This window comes from Thalassophryne amazonica, chromosome 3, assembly GCF_902500255.1.
Source record: "Thalassophryne amazonica chromosome 3, fThaAma1.1, whole genome shotgun sequence".
NCBI lineage: Eukaryota > Metazoa > Chordata > Actinopteri > Batrachoidiformes > Batrachoididae > Thalassophryne > Thalassophryne amazonica.
The window spans coordinates 144,407,863-144,433,761 of NC_047105.1; the positions used below are offsets into that span (position 1 = coordinate 144,407,863).

The 25,899-nt window shown below is 44.0% G+C and overlaps 1 protein-coding gene across 1 annotated transcript; it reads left to right on the plus strand.

Annotated features, from left to right (window-relative positions):
* Positions 1-5,248: 5,248 nt before the first annotated feature.
* On the plus strand, positions 5,249-25,899 carry LOC117507851 (U3 small nucleolar RNA-associated protein 25-like). Its single transcript, XM_034167635.1, has 4 exons — positions 5,249-5,334; positions 6,013-6,489; positions 7,345-7,560; positions 25,792-25,899. The coding sequence occupies exons 2-4, from the start codon at positions 6,091-6,093 to the stop codon at positions 25,897-25,899; spliced, it is 723 nt and encodes a 240-aa protein (XP_034023526.1). The 5' UTR covers positions 5,249-5,334; positions 6,013-6,090.

Sequence of the window (25,899 nt, forward strand, 5' to 3'; positions counted from 1 at the left end):
ATTTATATATACAACTGTCATCATTTCTGTTCAAATGTGAAAATTTGTTTGTATACACAAATTATAGAAATAATTTATGGAAAATAAATGTCTACACTTCAACAAGTAATATTTGTCATCCACTTAATACTGGGGCTTAGTAAATCACTTTCTAGACTGATTCACTGTGGCCCGGTTACATGTGACACACACAAGTCATGCTATGAAATAGCTGATAGACTGGAGAAGACATAACACATGCTCATCAGTTGGACGGGGTAGTCTTCTAATAATTTTTTTGGGCCACCTTTCCTCTGTTGTGAGAAATAAATGCAAAGACACTGACATCCACGAAATTTACTTTTGATAGGAAAAAACTGACTTCACTTGCCACTTACTTTTACCCTTAATGCATCCAAAAACAAAACACAAATTTATAAGGGTAATGTCTTTATGTATAAAAATATGGCATACCTGCTGTAAATATATTTGTAGTTTTGCAGATATAGCTACTGATTCATTGTGCCCCAGTTTCCCCTATGACCAAAACTGTTAGATATCTGATTTTTTTTTTTTTTAATCTCCACGTGTGGTCTCTCAAGTTTCAGGCATACTATTGTTATTTCTACCTGGTTCTTTTTATGTAAAATTCTGCCCCTTACCAAAAACCAAACCATTGTATTCCTCATTTTGAGTTTATTCAAGGTCACGTTAGAAACCAGGCCTGGGACCCTCACAGACAGTGTCCATCTTGTGAAAGGCCCCTAAAATGAGTCATACAACACTTTTTATACCTTGTGGGTGTTAACGTAGGTGTGGTTTAGTCTAACATTTCTAATGTTACTGGCTTTCACCAACAGGGGGAGCTCTCCCTGTGTCTGAAACTTGGACAGATAGAGTAAAACTTAACATATTTCTCCGAACGTCCAAACAAATAACACAAATACTTAATAGCTAACATAAAAAAATAATTAGCATATATATATATATATATATATATATATATATATATATATATATATATATATATATATATATATATATATACATACAAAAAACTTCCATTTTGTGTGATAGAATTTAAGATCTACAGTGAAGTTTTAGGCTACAAGGTAGGCATAGTGGTTGAAGTCAGTTTGAAAAACAAGTTGTCTTTCATTTTAATTTCTCACCTAAAAAACGAACTGAACTTTGAACTAATTCAAAATTGAAATGGTGATCTATGAATGTTAACAGTTCACTTTGAACATGTGTGAACTGACCTTTGAACTAGTTCATGAAAAGTGTGAACTTGCACAACACTGATCAAGACTACACATGGACATTTTATACTTACTTCTCAGATTCTCAGGGGCCAAATGCAGCCGCTTTCAGCTGTAAATAAATGCAGATTGTTCAATAATTATACAAAGTCAAAATGATTGACACTATTGCCACTGGGTGTTTTATATGAGTTAAAAAGGACAATGGGGTGCTCACCAATGCAATCTCCATGCCCTTGTCCATTACTTCATCATCATCATCTTCACTCTGTAACAGAATAATAATCATGATTAATTTAACCCTACTGAAATTAAACAAAGAGTTGCGATTACAAATAAAGCAAGCAAAGAACAATAAGAATTGTAGATGTAGCTTACCTCAGGACTCAAAATACATTCTTCTTCTTGTGAAGCCGCTGTGGTCTGTACATGTGTGGTAAAAAGAACAGTTTAATATGATGTGTATGTAAAGCATGCCAGTTAATGTAATTTATCTCTATATACTATTATACGATTCCTTGGAAATAATCATAATGTTACTTTATACATACCTTCTCTTTCATTTCCTTCTCTATAGCTCTTGCCAGTTCTTCTTCATCATTGTTCTTTGAAACCACTTTCTTTTTCTTATTAATCTACAGAGACAAAATTATATTGCAGCATTAACAAAGTGAAATCCACACATGACAAGGACATACACAGACACTATCATAGTGCATTCATGAAGAAAACAATCCCTCAACTGCCATTAAGAGAGCAATGTTACTGGATGGCATACGCTGTCAAAATCACCATCAAATTCCAGAAGAAGTATTTCTTTTACAAAAACTGCACAAATGCTGTGAACTTATTTTCAGTTTCTCAATCGAGATAATGGTGAAATTTGCAGGACATGAAAGCATGTAAATTTAAATACCATGTTGATAAATTGCCTCAAATAGGCACAAGTATTGTTTGTTTTGTGTCAGATACAATGAGGATGTCTATTTCAGGGAGGAAATTTACAGATCACTGATGATTCAAGAAGCAAATATAGAAAACAGTACCTGCAATAATGGACGATCATCTTCATCTTCTGAGGATGAATCAAACCTTGGGTTTTTCACTCGCACCCTTTTCTGGTTTGGTGTCTGCAAACATACATTTGTATTCTTTGCATACTTATTTGTTGCTTGGCGCAAGCTTGGAAGATCATCTGAAATAGAAGGTACATGAATGTTAATTCTGTAAGGTATTAGGATGTGATATTTAATTATTTTCACCAGATGTATTATTTTGCATGTTTAAAATCTAAATATATACCTCTCAAGGGTATTTCACACTGGACACTTCATAAGCTTCAGGTAACGCCTACCAACGCTTTAACGCTTCGGAAGCGGCAAAGGGGTGGAGATTGCTACATCACACTTTGGCTGTTTCCACAACCTGAAAAAAGTTCAGCGATCACCATGTTTCTTCAGAAAACTGCTCTATAACTGAGCAGTCCTGTGACACGTTTCTGTTTTGTACAGATCAGTGGTTTCTGCGCCGATCTCTTATGTAGAGATCAGCGGTTTCTAACACTAGTCTTCCGTGTTTTGGCTATGTCACAGCTCAGTGTCAAAAAGTTGGACTGGGTTGAACTTTGACCGCGTCCGCCTGTCGACAAGCGGCAATGTGCACTCCTGTCAGAAGCGTCGCTTTAGCTTTTGGCGTGACGCTTCTTACGTCTCTAAAAAGCAACGCGTCTCATTGACAATAATGCTTTTTAGACCGATTCGTGATGCCTCTGACGTGTCCAGTGTGAAAGGCCCATTACTTCTGTGAAAATTTCAACCTAAGTGTAACATACTGAGTTGAAAATGTCAAAAATGATTCATTTTTTCAGACCAATTTGCATACTATTTGCATAAGCAATCTTTCAGGTGTGTAAATATATCTAATAGTTTACCATAATCAAAACATACACATAGCCATTTAAACATCTAAGATACACTGATTCTATATAATATGGGCATTTAAACTTGCAATAATAGTAATAAGGTCAATGACCTTGTTGATATGCAAATTAGCAATTATCTCAGTTTGACCATTTCAATTGCTCAATGGATTTGGATGGATTTTGTAGCAAAAAGATCCCTGTGTAAATGGCTTCAAAATGGTGTCTCAGAATTTCTAAGTTCGGCTTAGATAACAGTATTTTCTAATTTATAGGATAAAAATCATGATTTTTATTAATTAAAAAATAAATGTTAGCAGTCTATTTTTTAATTTTGTAATTATTTGATTTAATAGAAGAGTATTTAAGCTTTATAAAAATATATGGTTGTTGGGGGTTACTGCAGCTTTGTCATTACTGTATTATTATTTATTTTCTGTTACCATTTATTCCTGGAGCATGTTATCCCTAAATAAGGCCAAAAAGAATATGATGCCCCCTAAATAATACATAAGCTTGTAAGGAAACTAGAACCACCCATTGTGGTCATATATTGTGAAAATACTTAACTCACTGCCAGTTTTCAAAATGTATGCGCAGCAGTTTTTTGCCTGGTAACTCTTCAAGTGGATCTCTTCTTTGTCACGTTTCTTCATCAAATTCTTGTTTAAAGGCCATTTAACAATAACCTGAGGAAAAAGAAACACAATGTGACAAAATATTACATATATAATTTGGGGCATTTTAAATTAATTTATTGCTGAGGTCTGTGTAGTCACACATTGTACCTTAGGGGTAACATAATGCAATTATATTTTGTAATGGAACTCATAGGAAAGTAGAAATGAACACTATGGAATTTAATTATGCTGTAGATAAAAAGTGCCTGGTTATTACAAAACATGAATTTCATCTTTTGTGCTGTTAGCAAACAACCAATCAACAGGACAAATGAACTTGTACATGACACAATGGAGGGAGGGTGTCCTTGCATAAATAGGGCGAGCATTGCAAACAAATTGAGCATGTTTTATTCAATGGTAAAATGAGTTTCCTAGTCCAGAACTAGTGCTGAAGCAGGTCTTAGATTCACCTTCAAAATGCTGGTCGAAATAAGCGAGATTGGAGTTCCGAGTGTGCATGTGCGAGTTGAACATCTGGTAGGCAGCTCGGTATAAACAAACGCTGTTCGTCAATCATGAAGCATTGTTGAATTGATTTAAAACTGAAATCGAATATTTACACAAAAAGTATTTACGAGATGAAATGGGCAGAACACAGCAGGACCGGACTTGGGAGTCCATTGTTTCCTTTTGTTGATACTCCCATCGGTGTTTACAGCCCCCCTGACGATTGCAGCGAGCCATTTCTCACTCCTGTATTTCTCAGATGGTATAATATAGAACTGCCGTTCAGGATAACTCCTGGTTGGCTGGTACAACCCGGAGCCCAAGCGCGCACTCGGAACTCCATTCTCTTATTGTGTGATGTCCGAGGCGATCACACGTAACACACAATCCATACCTCTGTTTTACTTCCAATCGTAGACTCTGCAATCTGTTCGTGGCCAACAATCCACTTGAATTCGCCTACTTCAACGGCATCTTCCTCAAAAAACTCAAAAAGGGCGTATTTCACCATTATACAAGCGTAAATGTGAAATAAAGGAAACAGACAAAAGTGACGCGGTCTTTCTCCAAGATCGGCCTCGTTTTGAAATGGCGCAATCCTATGAGCGCGTGGCATCATGGGATATAACGACCTATGACCCGGAGACAGATTCATGACTTATACGTGTTTATTTGTTCACATTGATCTAAGTTTAGATGTTTTTATGAAGAAAACTGAAAAGTTAATTCTATTTTAAATTTTTGTTTCATTTATTTAAAAAAAATGTATGCATTTTGAATCATTGCGGGCGCTGCTCTGTTGTACGCATGCGCACCTAACCTGATGGCCCCTCCTGACCAACAGAGAGAAGAAGAAGCAGAAGAAGAAAAACACCAACAACCCGACGGCCATATTTCGGTTGACATGCTTCGACAACGTTACAGACAATATGGGATTAATCCCGATATCTCTCTTCCGAGACAAACAAAATGTAATCGACGAAAGAGAAGAAGAATTGTAGGTGGTGAAACCATTGATCTCAACTCTTCACAGTCGGTTGCTCCCGTAAGTACAAAAGAGACCCGTTGTCTTATGTTTAGACTGGGGGGGTCACTAACAATCGGGCGGGGGGATTTAAAAAAAAAAAAAAAAACGAGGCATGCGAAAATATTAAGATTTCTTTCATGAAGAAAAACACATGTAACATAATGCCACACCATTCTAATCATTGTCCACTTGATTCAAATCAAATCAAATCAATTTAATTTATATAGCGCCAAATCACAACAAACAGTTGCCCCAAGGCGCTTCATATTGCAAGGCAAAAGCCATACAATAATCACAGAAAAACCCCAACGGTCAAAACGACCCCCTATGAGCAAGCACTTGGCGACAGTGGGAAGGAAAAACTCCCTTGATTGACAATGAATTTGGCATGTATATGGTTAATTTGTAGATTCTTGAATGTTGGCTATATTATGATCTACAGCATGTATAGAATAACCAGTTGAAATTGAAACTAAATTAGTATGGCTGTTTTCACTATTTGAATTGTTTCCATTTGAACAATATTTCTGTTTGCTTGAAGATAATTTGTATACTGACTTTTTCCTTTTATTAATTTTATGAGAAATTGTAAATTTTGATAAACATCAATCAAGATTAAAAATATGAAATGCCACTTCTCTGCATACTTGAAATTCATGTTGCTAAAGGTGCATGTATCCTATATTTTTTTCCTAGGAGCATTCAAAGACTGACGAAGGGATTGATTGTAACCACTGTGGCACTGATGTTGAACAACCTGAAACTGACTTACCAATGAATGATCGAATGGACATCAGAAATAGAGCTGTGTTTCAACATAGTAGTTCTCAAGAAGGTGGGGTGGTTTTAGAACAGGATGATCTAGTGGACAATGGAAGCAAGGATGATGTTCTCAATGAAGTAGACCAAGCAGATTCAGCAGACATGTGGTATGGTGATGTTGGATGTGATCATAATGTTGAAGATAACACTTGGCATATTGATGGCAACAAGGAAGGCGAGGATGATTTGGGGCAAGACATGGGTGGAGACTCAGTACAAAATGAAGAAATGGATCAGGGGGATGATGAGGACTGGCATGACAATGGAGTTGACTCTGGAGGAGATGATGAAGATGATGATTTTCAGCATGGTGATGGGGAGGAAGGAAATGAACCAGATGATAATTACCAGGTAAATAAGCATCATGACTGATACCAATTTATGTACCATATTTCCTCTATTATAGAAATAAATAGAAGCACACCTAAACCAAACATTGCATTTATTGCATATAGAAATGTTAACATATGACTTATTTTGAACATAAAATTGCTTCTGTCATTTAAGCACATGCCATTCTAATAGAACAAATATGGTGTTTGGTTTTTCTATGCACTGTAACCGTATGAATTAGGGCATTGTCTATGACCTTAACCTTAACAAAAGAAAAACAAATTAAAATATTTTCTTACTTCAAACACACATGTACCATATTTCCTCTATTAGAAGTGCATCTTGGGCCAAAAATTTCATTCTTTTTGTATACAGGAATTTTAAATTATTTATACTTATTTTATTTTAACCATATACAAGATAAATGGCATAGGTAACCTAATTATGCAGTTCAAACAATATACTTTAGGTGTTTTAAATAAATACTGTCATTATTGATTTAGAGTAATTATATTTTATTAATACTAAATACATAAAGCTGAGGATTATGCATTTCAAATAAATAGGAATTATTACAGTAATGAATATGAATCATGTAAGGTCTATTTGGTAGGTTTGTATTAAAACTATCTAAAAAAAAAAAGTAAATGGGAATTAGTCATGTAATAAAATTCTGTGAGTGTAATAGTGTCGCAATTAATGTTTGTATAATAAAAAATTAAGGCTCAACCAACTATAAACAGTCCATGTCTGATGAGTGCAGCCACGTTTATCTAAGGCTCTTTCTGATATCAGCCCCGTGACTAATGTTACACCTTTCTGATGCTCACTGTTTTGTTTTGTTTTTTTGGGGGTTTTTTTTGCCTTTTTTAGGGATTCAGCCTTGAAGATGGAAATCTTCCAATTTATCCAGATGCACCCATCACCAAGTCACAGAGTCTACTGCTGATAGTGTCCTATGTCTTGTGGGATGGTCTTTCTGATAGTGCTTTGGATGATCTTCTTTCTTTGATGAATATACACTGTCCAAACAGTGTTCCTACATCAAAGTATTTGCTGTACAAGAGTGTTGAATATTCAGTGTACGAGGTATGTTTATTTTTTATTAAATCATCATCTGTACTGACCAATGTGTTTCATATAAAGGGAGTTATGCTGCATTTACACATAGGCAGAATGCATTACGAACATCATATTTGCTTCATTCTTGGCACATTCCTGACATTCTTAACATGATCAGCGGCCAAGAATGTATACTTTGTGGCATTCATTTCTTGTCATTGTTATGTGTAAATGCAGCATTAGTCTGTGCTGTTATCATTTGCCATGGTATGCTAGTAAATCATGTTCTTGTTGGTGTATGGTGTTTTTTTGTTGCTATACAGATTGCTTATCATTGATAATCAATATGCTCAAGCTTCTGTTGTGCATTAAAAAACGACCATGCTCTCGCAGGTTTCAATGTTCTTATATTCATACCATTCTTCTATTTCAATTTCAGGTTCACTATTATTGCATGGCGTGCACTGCATATCTTGGCCCCGAGAAACTGACAAGGAATTGTACAAACTGCGGCAATGAATTCAGTGCAGACATCTCAACTGCAGAGGGTAGTTTTTTTTCTCAGGATGCCCGTCAAAACACAGCTGCAAAGAATGATGAAAGTACCAGAAGTGGCAGCTGCCCTTGAAAATCGAAATATTGATGAAATCTTGAGAGAAACTAACATAAATGACATTGTTCATGGTAAACTTTATAAAAACCTTCTTCATGATGGCATAATAGGTCCCAATGACTTGTCATTATTGTTCAATACTGATGGAGTTTCTATTTTTAAATCCTCCAATTTTTCTGTTTGGCCTTTGTTTGCCACAGTAAATGAAATTCCACCACATATGCACAGGAAACATATGATTATGGCAGGCTTGTGGTTTGGAGAATGTAAACCCAAAATGAATACTTTCTTAAAACCATTTGTGGATGAACTTAGAGATTTGGGTGCAGATGGTTTGCACTCACCTCTTGGCCAAACCAGGATTTTTGCTCTTTGCCTGTCAGCGGATGCACCTGCCAGGTCTTTAGTGAGGAATTCCAAACAGTTCAATGGGAAGTATGGATGCGACTGGTGTAAGCAGGAAGGCACACCAATACCAAATGGAAATTTGTCCTCCCATTCGTACTTACCCATACAGTGGTGAAGCACTCCCAAGAACTGACGATGATCAGAGGAGATTGTCAATAGAGTCACAGAGAACAGGGATGTGTCAGCAAGGTGTGAAGGGGCCTTCAGTTGTCATGCAGTTACCACATTATGACTCTGTGAAAGGCATTTGTTCTGAATCACAACACACAGCTTTCTTAGGAGTTACTAGACATTTTGTGGGGACTCTTGGCTGGATTCAGCAAACAGAGCAGAGGCATATTACATTGGGGACCAAGTGAAGAAATTAGATGAGAGACTGCAGGATATAGCACCTCCAAGTGAAATAACCAGATGCCCCAGGTCTCTCAAAACGCGGAAGTATTGGAAGGCATCTGAATGGCGAGCTCTCCTGTTCTATTCTTTGGTGGTATTTCAGGGAATTTGACCTGCTGTGTATATGAAACACTGGTTCCTATTTGTATTTGGTATTTATTACCTCATGAGTGAGAGTGTTTCTGAAAGAAAGGTTCGTGAGAGCAATGCTTGCCTCAGGATGTTTGTTCTGATGACTGAGCGTTTATATGGAATAAGACATTGCACTTTCAATGTCCACTCATTGATTCATTTTGTCCAGTCAGTTATCAACACTGGCCCTTTATGGGCAACTTCCACCTTTGTTTTTGAGGGTTACAACAGGACTTTGATTAGGTGTTTCCACGGTACCCAGAAAGTTGGTTTTCAGATTTGTGAGACATTCTCTCTCATGAAGGTGATGACAAGAGTTAGCAGTTAGTTGCATGGAGGAGAACACTGATGTGTCTGTCCTGTATACCTCATTGGCCAGCAGACACACTAAATCAAAATGTACAAACGTACTTTCAAATAATTTGTGTGCTCTTGGCAAAGGAGAGCAAGTTATTCTGCCTCCATCAAAGTTACTGGCTGCAAGCAGACTGACAGGGAACCAAGTGCACACTTCCGCCATTGTACATAAGAGATTTATTTTTCACCACCAGCTGTATGCCAGCAGTGACTATTTTCAATCTGCTCGGCATTGCAACTGCTATGTTGCATTTACTCATGGTGTGTATAAATATGGAAGAATTGAAACTTTTCTCTGTGTTAAATTGGGACCAGACTGCATGAATGATAATGGTTTTTGTTTGTGTGATAAAGCAAATATCATACTAGTAAAGCCATTCAGCATTACACGAAGACCATTATTTGTTGATGCAAGGCTCGGCTGTTCATCTGACTTTCTTGTAAATATTGACCAACATGCAGATAACCCAAATATTTGTATTTATCCAGGAGACATCCTGCAAAAATGTATTTTTATGAAAACTGATGTTTCATCTTACCTGTGCCCACTGCCTTCTCGGTTTTACTGGGATTAAGTTGTGAATTGATGGTTACACATGAATGTTTTACATGTTAGCAGAACTTGGCCCTCTATAGAATTCTATAGGGCAGCCTATAGAATTCTCTCAAAGTCCCCGTCAAGTCACTCTCAAGTCATGAATCGGCCACCAATTGTTTGCAAGCTCACTTGAGATTTGACTTGAGACTTGCCGATTCATGACTTGAGAATGATTTGACAGTAACTTAGTCCCACCTCTGGCATAGGATATAGACGGTCCTACAGGATTGTATACACTGGCGTATGGGTTGAACTGATATAACATATGCATGTGTAGTTTCAGTTACAGATGTTATAGTAACCATTTGAAGCAAACTGTCTGCATTAATGCTGACCTGTTTGGATGTTTACATCTATACTTGTGTTTGATGATACTGCAGTTTCCAAGTTCCATGGTTCGACAAAGAAAATGATATATGTGATTATGTATATACGTGTAATAATTTTTAACTTGTAATAAAAGATATTGTTGAATTTGTAATGTTGTGTAACTTTTTTATACTTTGCCTTTATCTGCTTGTGTATAATAAGCGTGATGTGTATATACACACTTCTCAAATATATTATAGTTACAAGTGAACAAAAATTAATATCTCCTTGCTAGTACAGTGGCAACGTTATCTTGCATAAAAATATGCAGACAAAATAAAACAATCTGTTTTTTCATCCAAATTCCACATTTTTTTCTATCAGATAATTTATCGGCTACATTTGAGCCAGAATTGATTAATATGGTGTTTCTATATACTGGCATGTCTATAGAAACCTATAGGTTTCTATACGCAATGGCGCCTATAGGTCCTTATGTCTGTAGAATGCTATCGGTCTCTATAGGCCAAGACCCCTGTAGGTCGCGTGTCTATAGGTGTTCTATAGAAAGCTATATGACCTCTATAGAATCCTATAGAAACCTATTGAACTTTTTCGTAAGGGCCGCAGCGATTTTGCAGAAATAAATGGACAAACATAAAGTTTTGTGTGTTTAAAGCCGCAAAAAAAAAAAAACAGAGCCACGGAGCCAGCGAGGAGCACAGAGGCGGCTCTCCAGGAACCCGTGGTTTGGGTCTAGCTGGTCTGGTGCATTACAGGTGGACTGCAGCCTGGCGCACAGCGCACAACTGCGGAACTGTGATGGAGTGTCTATTTTTGGACTGCATTAAAAAAAAAACAAAAAAAAGAAGGGACATCTTTAAATGCTGCTGTGAATCTGTGAATTGAAGACCCACACTTTAAAGGGACCAGGTGTGGGAGGGCTGGAGGTTTGGACCAAACTCATGCCTAAACGTGTGCCAACATGGAGTTATCATGGCGCTATCATGGCACTACGTGGCTTAGTGTGGCTGATGCGAGCCATTCGAGGCTGTAATGACAGGTTGGTTGTGGCTCACTAGAGGCTGCTACACGGCACATGCGGGGTACAGAGAGGCACATAGTGGCACCTTCATAGTGGATACGTGTTAAAATGAAAACGTGGGTCATTCTTCAAATAATCACCCCACACCCATGCGTGGCTCCTTCTTCAGCCTTCATTATTCGGTGGGACCGAGGCTTTATTCAACAATATTCCCTGGCCAACTAAGTGAATCATTTCTCTCAGTGACAATCTTCGTTCGACCACGTGATGTTGTAAGAGACCCTCTTACGCTGATCTCCTTCATTCATATGTGCAACGCTGCACTTTTACGCATGGAGCCAGCAGCCAGGGGGTATTCAGACAGCATTCACATGCTACAGAGTAAAGCCCTGTTTACACATAGACGGTAAACTCTCCCGGAAGCGTCCCGGCAGAGATTTTGCCCCCTCCGGCCCATTTTAGGGATCAAACGCCGTAGTTAACGCCGGCACATGGGGGCGTGGTTTGGTTCCGGCTTCACCGGGAATCGTCGGAAAAATTATTCAATATGTCAAATAATTCCGGGAGCGCTCCCAGAGAAGTGGCGTGACGACGGAGACAACGCGAACAACAGCGTTTGATACTTTTAATCACCGTGTCATCCCGCCCCTTCCTGTAGTGCCGCAGTTTACACCACCGTAATTGGAGGCCAGCATTGTATCCCTAATCAACGGCGTGTAAAACGGTGATAGAGCCCACATCGGCATCCTCAAAGGCATTTTAACCGGCGACAGAGGCAGACAAAACGGTGGCGCTAGCGGACAGTACGCTGTTCTAAATGCCACCTCCCGGTTAACGGTGTTCCAAATGGCCGATAGGCGGCAGTCAGTATAAAAACGCTAGTGCGCTGCATGCAGGTCTCTCACTCGCGGCCAGCTCCAGATATTTTTGCAGAGAAGCTTCATTATGCCTCCTAAAATAAAATTGGCAGCGGCAAGGACTTACCAAGAGGTCTGGTTCAGAAGCAGAGGGTAGCCCTGTGGTGGAGACGGAGCAACACGTTGAGGAGGGGAAAAGGAGAGAAAAGAAAAGGCTGAGAGATGAGCTCCCTCCCCCTGCACTGACAGCTGCTTCAGCCTATTATACTCTGGGGGCGGTGCCTATATGCAAAAGTTCCTGGAGTAATGCAGGATTTGCCTGGATAAATCCAGCGGTACACAGGGCATTATCGGCGGCAGCAGAACACCGCCGTTCTCACGCGCGTCTTAACCTGCGATTGTAAAGGATAGAACTGGGTATTAACCCCCGTTGCCTGACATGTGCCGGTTGCTACGGCGTCAAAACTCTGCTTTATTCAGTGGATTTAGCGGCGTTTTATCCGCGTATTTGCGGCTAGTACGGCGCTCAAAATGCGAAATGCTCTGCCCCTTTCCACCGCGAAAACAGCCGGAACTACTGCGAACTTCGTTCTACGTACTACCCGCCGACAAAACCGTCTATGTGTAACCTGGGTTTAACACATTACACCTAGAAATGATCTTTGGGATACCATGTGAGACTGTTCTGCCCTACAATTGGATATTGGAAAACCACGTGACGGTGAACCAATTCTGATTGGACACTCACATTGCGCATGTCATCACACAGCTTCTATGAGGAGTACAAAGATGGTGGATGGCTGGATGAAAGTCCACGGAGTTAACTTTTCAGCAAAAAAAAAGTAAGTTTCTATCTTATATCATTAAAAAGTTCGAAGCGAAACGTCCTCGCGTCAAGCAACCCAGTCCAGTCAAAGATTCAAGCTTCTCTACCTCCACACTTTAGCTGTTTGTACTTCCTGTGAGGACATCAGAACAATCCAGCAGCCACTCAGGGGGACTGTAGTATTTCTACATTACTGTACCACCAGCAGCTTCACGGTATTACAGATACAAGAAGAAGTACACCTCGCCAGCAGCACTCGGCTTTATGCTGCAACCTCCAGACACAGCCTGAGGCAAAAAAACAAAACAAAACACAGAGCCAAAGGCAGCAAACCCACTCCTGTCATATTTCAGGTTAGAACGCTGAAGCACATAAGGAGCACGACTGGACACCAAAACCAGAGTCAAACTTCAACACAAAGTCACTGAAAATAAGAGGTCTGAAATAATGGAAATAACAACAAAGAAACATCTTATTTCAGACAGCACTGCTTCCATCAAGACCACTGATGTTACTGAAGAAAACATCACAGACAAAACAACAAACTACAAAGCGAGGTGACACTCAACCATCTGAACTGAAAATACTCTGGAAGGTCACCATCAGAATGTTTCAGAAAGAGCTAGCTAGCTGAAGTTCTGCTGATTAATTAGCTTTACGTAAGATGTCCTTCCTCCACATTCCATGGAGAAGGGGCACGGGCAACCTGTGCATTCTCTCTGACACAATATGACATCATGAAATTTTAAAGCAAGTAGGAATATATTCAGGTGTGGACTGTGTGTGTAAACTGCCAAATGTAGTGTCGGTTAGCGGTTAGCATACAAGACCACGGATTTAAGTGGTGGAAGTGAGATTCCTCCGTCGGGTATCTGGGTTTCCACTCCTGGACAGAGTGAGGAGCTCGACTTTCTGTGATTGGAGTTGCTGCTTCTTCACATTGAAAGGATCCAGATGAGATGGTTTGGGTATCTTGTGAGGATGCACCCTGGTCATCTCCTTTGACCAGGGTGAGCCAGGACCTCCTGAAGGAATTCTATTTCTCAGCTGGCTTGGGAACACCTCCCAGAGGAACAATTAGAAGACTTGGCCAAGGGCAGGGAAGTGTAAGATCGCAACGACAAGCTTAATTGATTATTAACAAAGTTCACATTCACACTTATGTTACCTCAAACAACCAGCACAATTAGCTTCTGGCCTTCTGTGGATTGAAGTCTCAGGAAATCCACCAGTTTAATGGCATCATCCAGGATCTTTATCCTGGATCAAGTAGCAGATCAATTTGATTCTGTTTGTTTTGGTCCAGATGAGTTTGTGACCTGCCTCCTGCACACAGCTGCAGGCTGCAGCACATAAACACTTTTATCGACTGTTAGCTTGATTTAACTGTTGCAGCACTCTGCTCATGTGCTGCTGTGATATAATACTGCAGTTATCTTACTGGTGATTAAATCCCATTGAAAATAAAGCAGTATGAAGTCCAGTGTGATGGCACTGCATCACTGAGGTGGTTGATGTTTAGGTGCTGACTGTTGTACTAGATAATTCTTCTATGGACAAATACATCAGTATCATGAACAGCCAAAAAAAAACCCATAAGACCAATAGTAGTATTGAGGGGTTACCAGGCACTGTGGCAGGCAGGTAACCATCAACATCATCATCATCAACCACTCTGCATTTAATCATTAGTGATTGAACTCTGCTCCCCTCCACAGCATGTCTTTTTCCTGGTTCTCTCCCTCAGCCCCAACCAGTCCCAGCAGAAGACTGCCCCTCCCTGAGCCTGGTTCTGCTGGAGGTTTCTTCCTGTTAAAAGGGAGTTTTTCCTTCCCACTGTAGCCAAGTGCTTGCTCACAGGGGGTCGTTTTGACCGTTGGGGTTTTACATAATTATTGTATGGCCTTGCCTTACAATATAAAGCGCCTTGGGGCAACTGTTTGTTGTGATTTGGCGCTATATATAAAAAAATTGATTGATTGATTGATTGATCTCCTTGGCCATTCACACATACGAGGATGACATTCCCTCACAAAGAACGTAATACTTTTTATTTTAGGCTCCCGTAGACACCATTCTTTGGACACAAAGTCCTTCCAGCAGTGTCCAAGGATTCTCCAAAGAGACCTTATACCACATACATCTAGTTACCACCTCAGATCACTGGTTAGTGTCCAAATAGAAATGTCCCACAACACCTCTATATACACCATTGGTCTGATAGAAGAAAGTCGCTGAGGGAACAGAGGCGGGACTTCTCATCTTTTGGTGAACTGAATCCTCATGCTGATGATAAAGTAAATTCAAGTTCAGGAGGTTGAAGAAAAAAATCCACCATCACTCTGCTGCTCACATTATCTCCTGAATAAATACAAATTTGACTTCTGAAGTATTTTATTACAACATGTGCACAACCATTCAGCCCAGTTTTAATGAATGAAAAAAAGGTGTCGATTACCAATCGATTTACGCTCCTCTTCTCACATACGATCATGAACTTTGGGTAATGAACCAAAAAAAACAAGTTCATGGATGCAAGTGGTGGAAATGAGAATCCTCTGTCTGGTATCTGGGCTTGCACTCTGGGACACGATGAGAAGATTAAACATCCGGGAGGAACTTGGAATCCAGCAGCTGTTTCTTCACATCAAAAGAAGTCAGTGGAGGTGAATCAGGCGATCAGGATCAGGTGAGGATGCCCCTTGGTTGTCGAGTATGGGGGGTCTTCCAGGCATGATTGAATGGGAGGAGGCCCCAAGGAACACCCAGGACACTCTAGAGAGACTATATTTCTCAGATGGCTTGGGAAAGTCTCAGAATCCACCAAGAAGGGCTGAGATGCTTGGCCTCAGGTCATTCATTTTCTATACCCCCTTATTCCAGTTACGGGTTGAGGGGGTGGGGCCTATCTCAGCAGTCATAAGGTGAGAAGCAGGGTTCACCCTGGACAGGACACTAGACTATTGCAGAGCTCCACACAGACAGAGAAATTCGTTCACACACCTACGGTCAACATTTCCATTTCATGTCATGTGCTTGTCTTTGTAAGTGAGATGAAGCCGGAGCACCTGGACAACATGCAAAGTCCACACAGGAAGGACAAAATGATCCCTGAACCTTTTCACTGTGAGACAACAGTACTACCCACTAATCCACCGTGGAGAAAAAAAATGTAAACATTTTTTGAGATTTCTTCAAGTTTTCTTTTCCTATTTTGTGGTCTGTGCTATTTTCAATTTGGTCAAATACTGTTCATCATTTTATCTTCTTTTTTCACCTTCAGGTATACTTTGCCAGATTTTGTACAGTGATTATGTTCTTACATCCCTAAAGGTGTTGGTGCTGAGTCATGGTCCAGCTGTTCTGAGCACTGCGCCACTTAATGCCCCGTGATTTCCACACGGCTCCCCGGCACTGATTAGAGCTTCCAGCACAGCTCACGCCAGAAGCAGCTTTGAAGGGTCTGAGCCAGCTCGCTGAGAATGTGTGCGTGAACATGAAGGAAGACTGACAGCGAGAAACAAATGAGATGGTGGAAAAGAGAAGCAGCTGTCTGGCTGAGAGTAATGAAGGAGAACCGGTGGAGTCTGATTGGAGTGTGTATTGTGTGCGAGCAAGTCTCTCTCTATTGATTTCACAGTGTAATTGTGGAGGCACGACACCTGTATTGCTACAAAGTGAAGCTCTGAATTTCCAAATTTAAACCACCACAGCTAATAACGTGAAAGAGCAGCAGGCTAGCGGCTTATATGCTGGGTCTTCTATGGTTTATCAGGCCGATATTATCGGAAGCATGTGATGACAAAAGCTTAGAAATGAGAAACATTACAAATCAGCAGCAAATTTTTGATTGGTAAATTATTTGTCATTGATCAGATGTGGGCAGCACAGTGGCTTAATGGTTAGCACTGTTCCCTCACAGCGAGAAGGTCATGGGTTCAATTCCCACCTGTGGCCTTTCTGTGTGGAGTTTGCATGTTCCCCCTGTGTGTGCATGGATTTCCTCCTCCGGTTTCCTCCCACAATCAAAGACATGCGGGTTCGGTGGATTGGGATCTTTAAATTGTCCGTAGGTGTGCGAGAATGTGTTTATTTGTCTGTTTGTGGCCCTGTGACAGACTGGTGACCTGTCCAGGGTGTACCCCTCGCACTCTATGACTGCTGAGATAGGCTCCAGACCTCCGCGACCCTTAATTGGACTAAGCGGTGGAAGATGAGCTTGTGTGTGTGTGTGTGTGTGTGATCAGATGTGATGCTTGTAGGAGTGCAGGAGAGCTTTGAGTCTGCAGTGAACTCAGTGGGTGAAACAAGGCGATGCAGTTTGATGCATTGATTAGTGGTCCAAACTCGAACCACATCCAAAACTGGTTGAACGTAATAATTTTTAACTCATATTAATGGCTGTTCAAACCTTTCACCCTCTGGGGTCTAAGGGCATTTTCTCTATTTTAGCCTACCTTTATTAACTACCCATTAAAGGGACTTTCTTTTACTATAACACCTATATGTTGCACATCAAAATCTTCAGAACAGTCTCAGCTTTCTGACATATTAATATATTATAACTGATTTACCAAAGTCTTCAGGTCAGAAAAAGTTTAATGTTTAAACATTATATGAAATCAAAGAACAATAAAAATTCTAAAATATGTGTGGTGCAGTGCAACAGTGCAACCTGCTGGAAACTATACGGCAGAGCTCTGGAACATTCCAAAAGAATGAATTTGAAAACAATTTCACTTACTTATCTCCTGCATGTTAAATAATTCCTTTTTTGGATTAATCAAATCCATTACTGAAAACTGAGGATAAATTTGCTACATTGTTCCTAGAGGGAAAAAAAATCTTTCCATGTATTTTTCCATAACAATTTTCTTTGACTATGACTAATTCAAAATAAAAAATGTGTCTTCAAGCTGACAGGACCATTCTCACAGAGTTTATGAGTGTCTGGTGGCCGATTTCAATGAGAATCTCCAATTAAAGGTCCTGTCACACCTTGAGGATTTAGCCAGTGTATGCCAAGCATATTAAAACACGCTGGCATAAGTTCAATAAGTTAAGGGTACGTTTTTTATAAGTTAAAAGGAAGTTGAAGCACGTTAAAAAACACTTGTTGATGTACATTCCTGATAAGCTGAGCTCCTGAAAAACTTTTGGACATGCTGAAAATTTTCAGCATGTGCCAGCGTGTGACTCATATGTCCTATACATGCAGGGCATAAGTTGTAGGTAAGTTATGTGATTGTTGGCACACGTGTCTTGTAATTTACTCATAAGACGGTTCACTCGCCTGACATAAATGTTTTATTATTGCTGTTAAAAGCTCACCCTGCATCTCACCATCAAGTATGTCTCTTTTTTTCAGGACAACGTGTACTTTCAGAATATATATGCTATAGAGGTGTTTTATAAACAATTATGTTGACACTTTATAAAGGCAGTTTGGGATCTTGCACAAAGGAATGTACAACATAAAGGTTCTAACAATAAACACAAATGCACATTTTGAACAATATATACAAAATGGTTTATGCATTTTGTTGGTCTTCATGCCACATTTCAAAGCAATTTCTGTCTGCTATTATACAAAGGGCCACATCACAAACTTTGTACTTCCATGGAGTTGACTGTTCTTTTTGGAATGTTTCCGTGCACTGAAAATTATGTCTCCTCACAGCCCCCCCCCCCCCCCATTCATATGCGTAAATAGTACTTTACGCATCAATTGCTGGAGTGAGAGAGCTTGGCATAGCCTTATTCAATAACATTCACAGGCCAAGTAGTGAAGCATCCCTTATACGCACGCTCTTTGGCGCACCACGTGAGATTGTATGAGGGCCTGTTACTCTGATCACTTGCTTTACGCGTTGGAGCGAGAGAGGCTTATTTCAACAACATTCACGGCCCAACTAGTAACACATCTCTTCTACTGACACTCTTTTGTGCACCAAGTGAGATTGCTTTGCCCTACGACTGGATATTGGACAACCATGTGATGTGAACCAATTCCTAATTGGACACTCACATTGCGCATGTCATCACAGAGCTTCTGTGAGAACTACAAGCATGGTGGAGGGCTGCTTCGAAAGTCTGCAGAGTGTATTTTTCTGCAAAAAAATTAATTTTCTATCTAACATCATTAGAAAGCTGTGTATCATTAAATAAAACTTGTATTCCACCGTCATACCTCGGAAAATCCTTTAATTTACGGCTGGAAATGCAATGTTTTAAAACATGTCCCTTGTTTTTCCTGTCCCAAGTGTGTTTCTTATGCTGGTGCTGCACTCTGATCAAACAGAAGTGCTGTGGTGATTTAAATTTTTAAAGTGCCATCGCTGATCATCAGATGACCTGATCATTGATCAGGGGAATCACGCCAGATTAACGTGCTGTTGAAACATTTAGCATTGTCGCTGTCTGTGATCATCACACTGACAGATCAAAAAGTTTAAATCATCACAGCGTTTCATTATTCAGGTCTGTGATGACATGATGAGAGGATCATCAGACCTGATCGTCCGCTGATCAGGAAGCAGCTGGCGCTTTCAACATTTAAAGAGACAGTCCTCCATTCATTCACGGCAGCATTTCCCACAGCCAGTGCACTCATCAGCATTCTGTACACAATGAAAATGGTCCACTAAGATAAAAAATTTAAATAAAAAAAACAAAAATAATTGTTGTGTGGGCCGCTGAAGAGGAGGTACTGCTGGCCCACCACCACCAGAGGGCGCCCTGCCTGGAGTGCGGGCTCCAGGCACCAGAGGGCGCTGCCGCATCATGGGAGTAATCTGGGTGACAGCTGTCACCCATCACCAAACACAGCTGTTTCCACTCAGCACCGAGGTATATCAGGAGGACGGCGTCTCCACCTCAGTGCCGAGATATCACCTAAGACCAAGGTAGTATTCTCTGCAGGTATACTTTGCATTATTCACTAAGACTGTCAAAACCGTTTTTCAGGACTGGTGACTACTAAGAACCTTATTCCTTGGATAAGTACTCACCTTCCTGCTGAACTTTGTCAAGAGGTGGAGGCGGCTTCTCCCCTCTCTGTAACTGGGTGCGTTCATCCACTCCTGTGTGTTGTTGCTCTCTCCTGCCAGCAGTACCGGATCCGACGAGCGGAGGCAGTGGCCACCTGGGAAGTCGGGACTTGGCGGTTCCAGTATTTCCAGGGTTCGGTGGCAGAGGAGATCTGGGTGGTTCCGGTTCGACTGAGACGGACGTCTCCTACCTTCGAGCCTGCCCACACGACACCAGCGGATTCGACCCTAAATTGTGTTTGTTATATTACTCTTGCTTGTTCAGTAGTAAATCTGTTATTTACTTTCTCCATTGTCCGTTCATTGCGCCCCCTGTTGTGGGTCCGTGTTCCAACACTTTCACAACAGGATATCTCGGCCAGCGTCATGGACCCCGAGGGGCGTCAACCGGCTGTTGAACGGCCAATGGAAGACCAAGACGCGGCGGAGGCTTCGGGAGGGGTAATCGGCGAGTTGCAGCGGATCCTCACCGCTTTCACCTCTCGGATCGATTCAATGACCGAGCAATACGTTCTCCTAAACCGCAGGGTGGAGGCTCTCGCCGCACAAGTGGAGGCGCGCCCTTCGGGCGCCGCTGCGGCTCTCCCTCCCGAGGACCCTGCGCGTGAAAGTGACGTTCCACTGGTCGTTCAACGGTCCCTTCCTCCGTCCCCAGAAGCATACATAAGCCCTCCAGAACCGTACGGAGGCTGTGTGGAGACGTGCGCGGATTTTCTGATGCAGTGTTCGCTCGTCTTCGCACAGCGTCCCGTAATGTACGCGACTGATGCTAGCAAAGTAGCTTATGTAATAAATCTGCTTCGCGGGGAGGCACGCGCTTGGGCTACAGCGCTCTGGGAGCAGAACTCACGGCTCCTTCATACGTACGTTGGGTTTGTACGGGAGCTCAGAACGGTGTTCGACCATCCCAACAGAGGAGAGTCCGCTTCAACCGCGCTACTGTCAATGAGACAGGGGCGTCGGAGCGCAGCTGCCTATGCAGTCGCCTTCCGCATCGCGGCGGCGAGATCCGGCTGGAATAGCACTGCCCTCCGCGCCGCCTTTGTAAACGGACTGTCATTGGTCCTAAAAGAGCATCTGGTGGCGAAGGACGAACCGCGGGACTTAGACGGGCTCATCGATCTAGTCATACGACTCGACAACCGGTTAGAAGAACGCCGTCGGGAACGAGGCGAAGGGCGTGGCCAGGCACGCGTCGTCCCTCTCCCTTCCGGTTCCGATCGAGCACCGCCTTCCCCACGCTCCACAGCCCCTGCGCTCCGTGGGGTCACAGCTCCCCCTACTGACGAAGCTAGGGACACGAGTAGGGCAACATTTAGGGCACCAGATGCACAGAGGAGATGGACCCACGGAGCGTGTCTTGTTTGTGGTTCAATAGAGCACCATGTGAGAGACTGTCCCGAGCGGTCAAACGCCAAATGCCCGCCCCTAGAGACTGGGCCAGGGGTGGGTCAAAACATTCACGTGGGACACACCCACATTGCTACACGACTCCCAGTCACGATCCTGTTTGAGGATTCAACCCTGAAGGCCCCAGCACTGGTGGACACGGGCTCTGAGGGGAATCTGCTTGACAGTAGATGGGCCAGGGAGATAGGGCTCCCTCTGGTGGCTCTTACCTCGCCTGTGCAGGTTCGGGCACTAGATGGCTCCCTACTCCCACCAATTACGCACAAGACACCTCCAGTAACTCTGGTGGTGTCAGGTAACCACCGGGAGGTGATCGAGTTCTTCGTGACTAAGGCCACCTCCCGTGTGGTTTTAGGGTTTCCATGGATGCTTAAACACAATCCCCGGATTGATTGGCCGTCCGGGGTAGTGGTTCAGTGGAGCGAAACCTGCCATCGGGAGTGTCTCGGTTCCTCGGTTCCTCCCGGCTCCCAAGCTAAAGAGGTGGTCCGAGTCCCGCCCAATCTGAAGGCGGTGCCAGCGGAGTACCATGACCTCGCTGACGTGTTCAGCAAGGATCTGGCTCTCACGCTTCCTCCCCACCGCCCGTATGATTGTGCCATCGATTTGGTTCCAGGCAGTGAGTTCCCGTCCAGTAGGCTGTACAACCTCTCACGGCCGGAACGCGAATCAATGGAGACCTACATCCGGGACTCATTAGCTGCCGGATTGATCCGGAATTCCACCTCACCGATGGGCGCAGGTTTCTTTTTTGTGGGTAAAAAAGATGGCGGGCTTCGTCCATGCATTGATTACAGGGGGTTGAACGAGATCACGGTTCGCAACCGATACCCGTTGCCCTTGTTGGATTCAGTGTTCACTCCCTTGCATGGAGCCAAAATGTTCACCAAGCTGGATCTTAGGAATGCGTATCATTTGGTTCGGATTCGGAAGGGAGACGAATGGAAGACGGCATTTAACACCCCCTTAGGTCATTTTGAGTACCTGGTCATGCCGTTCGGTCTCACTAACGCTCCCGCGACTTTCCAAGCGTTGGTAAACGATGTCTTGCGGGACTTCCTGCACCGGTTCGTCTTCGTATATCTGGACGATATACTCATCTTTTCCCCGGATCCTGAGACTCATGTCCGGCATGTCCGTCAGGTTCTGCAGCGGTTGTTGGAGAACCGGCTGTTTGTGAAGGGCGAGAAGTGTGAGTTCCACCGCACTTCTTTGTCCTTCCTGGGGTTTATCATCTCCTCTAACTCCGTCGCCCCGGACCCGGCCAAGGTTGCGGCGGTGAGAGATTGGCCCCAACCTACAAGCCGTAGGAAGCTGCAACAGTTCCTCGGCTTTGCAAATTTCTACAGGAGGTTTATTAAGGGCTACAGTCAGGTAGTTAGCCCCCTGACAGCCCTGACCTCTCCAAAAGTTCCCTTCACCTGGTCGGACCGGTGCGAGGCCGCGTTCAAGGAGTTGAAACGGCGCTTCTCGTCTGCACCAGTTCTGGTGCAGCCCGATCCTAGCCGCCAGTTGGTGGTTGAAGTGGATGCCTCGGACTCAGGGATAGGAGCGGTGCTCTCCCAGAGCGGGAAGACCGATAAGGTCCTTCACCCGTGTGCCTATTTTTCTCGCAGGTTGACCCCCGCTGAGCGGAATTATGACGTCGGCAATCGGGAACTCCTTGCTGTGAAAGAGGCCCTCGAAGAGTGGAGACATCTGTTGGAGGGAACAGCCGTGCCATTCACGGTTTTCACTGACCATCGGAACCTGGAGTACATCAGAACCGCCAAGCGTCTGAACCCCAGGCAAGCCCGCTGGTCACTGTTCTTTGGCCGTTTTGACTTCCGGATTACCTACCGCCCCGGGACCAAGAATCAGAGATCGGATGCATTGTCCCGGGTGCACGAAGATGAGGTCAAAACGGAACCGTCGGATCCCCCGGATCCCATCATCCCGGAGTCCGCTATCGTGGCCGCCCTCACCTGGGACGTGGAGAAGACCGTCCGGGAGGCCCTGACCCGTGTCCCGGACCCCGGAAACGGACCAAAAAACAGACTATACGTCCCACCAGAAGCTAGGGCTGCAGTCCTGGACTTCTGTCACGGTTCTAAGCTCTCCTGTCACCCAGGGGTGCGAAGGACCGTGGCAGTCGTCCGGCAACGCTTCTGGTGGGCATCCCTGGAGACCGACGTCCGGGACTACATCCAGGCCTGTACCACCTGTGCCAGGGGCAAGGCAGATCATAGAAAAACCTCAGGGCAACTACAGCCATTGCCCGTGCCTCATCGCCCCTGGTCCCACATCAGCCTGGACTTCGTCACGGGTCTCCCGCCGTCCCAGGGAAACACTGTCATCTTCACGATAGTGGACCGTTTCTCCAAGGCGGCCCACTTCGTGGCCCTCCCGAAGCTCCCTACGGCCCAGGAGACAGCGGACCTCCTGGTCCACCACGTCGTCCGTCTGCATGGCATACCATCAGACATCGTCTCCGATCGCGGTCCCCAGTTCACCTCACATGTCTGGAGGAGTTTCTGCCGGGAACTGGGGGCCACGGTCAGCCTCTCGTCTGGGTACCACCCCCAGACCAACGGGCAGGCAGAGCGGGCGAATCAAGAACTGGAGCAGACACTTCGCTGTGTGACAGCCGCGCACCCGACGGCCTGGAGTACCCATCTGGCCTGGATCGAGTACGCCCACAACAGCCAAGTGTCATCAGCCACCGGCCTCTCCCCGTTTGAGGCGTGCTTGGGGTATCAGCCCCCCTTGTTTCCGGTGGTTGAGGGAGAGGTCGGTGTGCCCTCGGTCCAGGCCCACCTACGGAAGTGCCGTCGGGTGTGGCGGGCCGCCCGCTCTGCTTTGTTGCAGGCCCAGACGTGGGCGAAGAAACATGCAGACCGGCGACGGGCCCCGGCTCCCAAGTATCGTCCTGGGCAGGAGGTCTGGTTATCCACCAAGGACATTCCCCTACAGGTTACCTCTCCTAAACTGCAAGAACGATACATCGGACCATATAAAATCCTCAAAGTCATCAACCCCGCCGCAGTGAGGCTCCAGCTTCCGGCCTCACTGCGGATCCATCCAGTTTTCCATGTTTCCCGGATCAAGCCTCTTCGCACCTCACCCCTCTGCACCCCGGGTCCGGCACCGCCTCCTGCCCGGATCATCGACGGAGCACCGGCTTGGACTGTCCGCCGGCTCCTTGACGTCCGTCGAATGGGCCGGGGTTTTCAGTATCTGGTGGACTGGGAGGGGTACGGCCCCGAGGAGCGCTCCTGGATGAAGAAGGGCTTCATCCTGGACCCGGCCCTCCTGGCCGACTTCTACCGTCGCCATCCGGATAAGCCCGGTTGTGCGCCAGGAGGCGCCCGTTGAGGGGGGGGTCCTGTTGTGTGGGCCGCTGAAGAGGAGGTACTGCTGGCCCACCACCACCAGAGGGCGCCCTGCCTGGAGTGCGGGCTCCAGGCACCAGAGGGCGCTGCCGCATCATGGGAGTAATCTGGGTGACAGCTGTCACCCATCACCAAACACAGCTGTTTCCACTCAGCACCGAGGTATATCAGGAGGACGGCGTCTCCACCTCAGTGCCGAGATATCACCTAAGACCAAGGTAGTATTCTCTGCAGGTATACTTTGCATTATTCACTAAGACTGTCAAAACCGTTTTTTCAGGACTGGTGACTACTAAGAACCTTATTCCTTGGATAAGTACTCACCTTCCTGCTGAACTTTGTCAAGAGGTGGAGGCGGCTTCTCCCCTCTCTGTAACTGGGTGCGTTCATCCACTCCTGTGTGTTGTTGCTCTCTCCTGCCAGCAGTACCGGATCCGACGAGCGGAGGCAGTGGCCACCTGGGAAGTCGGGACTTGGCGGTTCCAGTATTTCCAGGGTTCGGTGGCAGAGGAGATCTGGGTGGTTCCGGTTCGACTGAGACGGACGTCTCCTACCTTCGAGCCTGCCCACACGACACCAGCGGATTCGACCCTAAATTGTGTTTGTTATATTACTCTTGCTTGTTCAGTAGTAAATCTTGTTATTTACTTTCTCCATTGTCCGTTCATTGCGCCCCCTGTTGTGGGTCCGTGTTCCAACACTTTCACAACAATAATGTTAAATTACTCTGTTTCTGACGTGCACCACACGGTGCAGTACCGACCAGAACCACTGGGTGGAAATGGGGCTGTTGGCATACGCTGGTTAATTGTCAAGGTGTGACAGCTGCATTAATTTATTAGACGTACGACAGTGTGTGCCATTGTTTTTAATATGGCCTGCATATGCAGGCTAAATTGTCACGGTGTGACAGGGCCTTAAGAGATGCTGCAGCCTCTTGCAAGGACAGAGAGGAGACATACCCATGTGACCTTCCCGAGCTTCCAGGATTGCTGTGA

Bases quoted from the DNA above. Each gene is read 5' to 3' on its own strand.
- LOC117507851 (XM_034167635.1), top strand. From the start codon at position 6,091: ATGAATGATCGAATGGACATCAGAAATAGAGCTGTGTTTCAACATAGT. The intron at 6,490-7,344 runs GTAAATAAGCAT...TGCCTTTTTTAG, and splicing joins AACCAGATGATAATTACCAG to GGATTCAGCCTTGAAGATGG. The intron at 7,561-25,791 runs GTATGTTTATTT...CTGCATATGCAG, and splicing joins TTGAATATTCAGTGTACGAG to GCTAAATTGTCACGGTGTGA.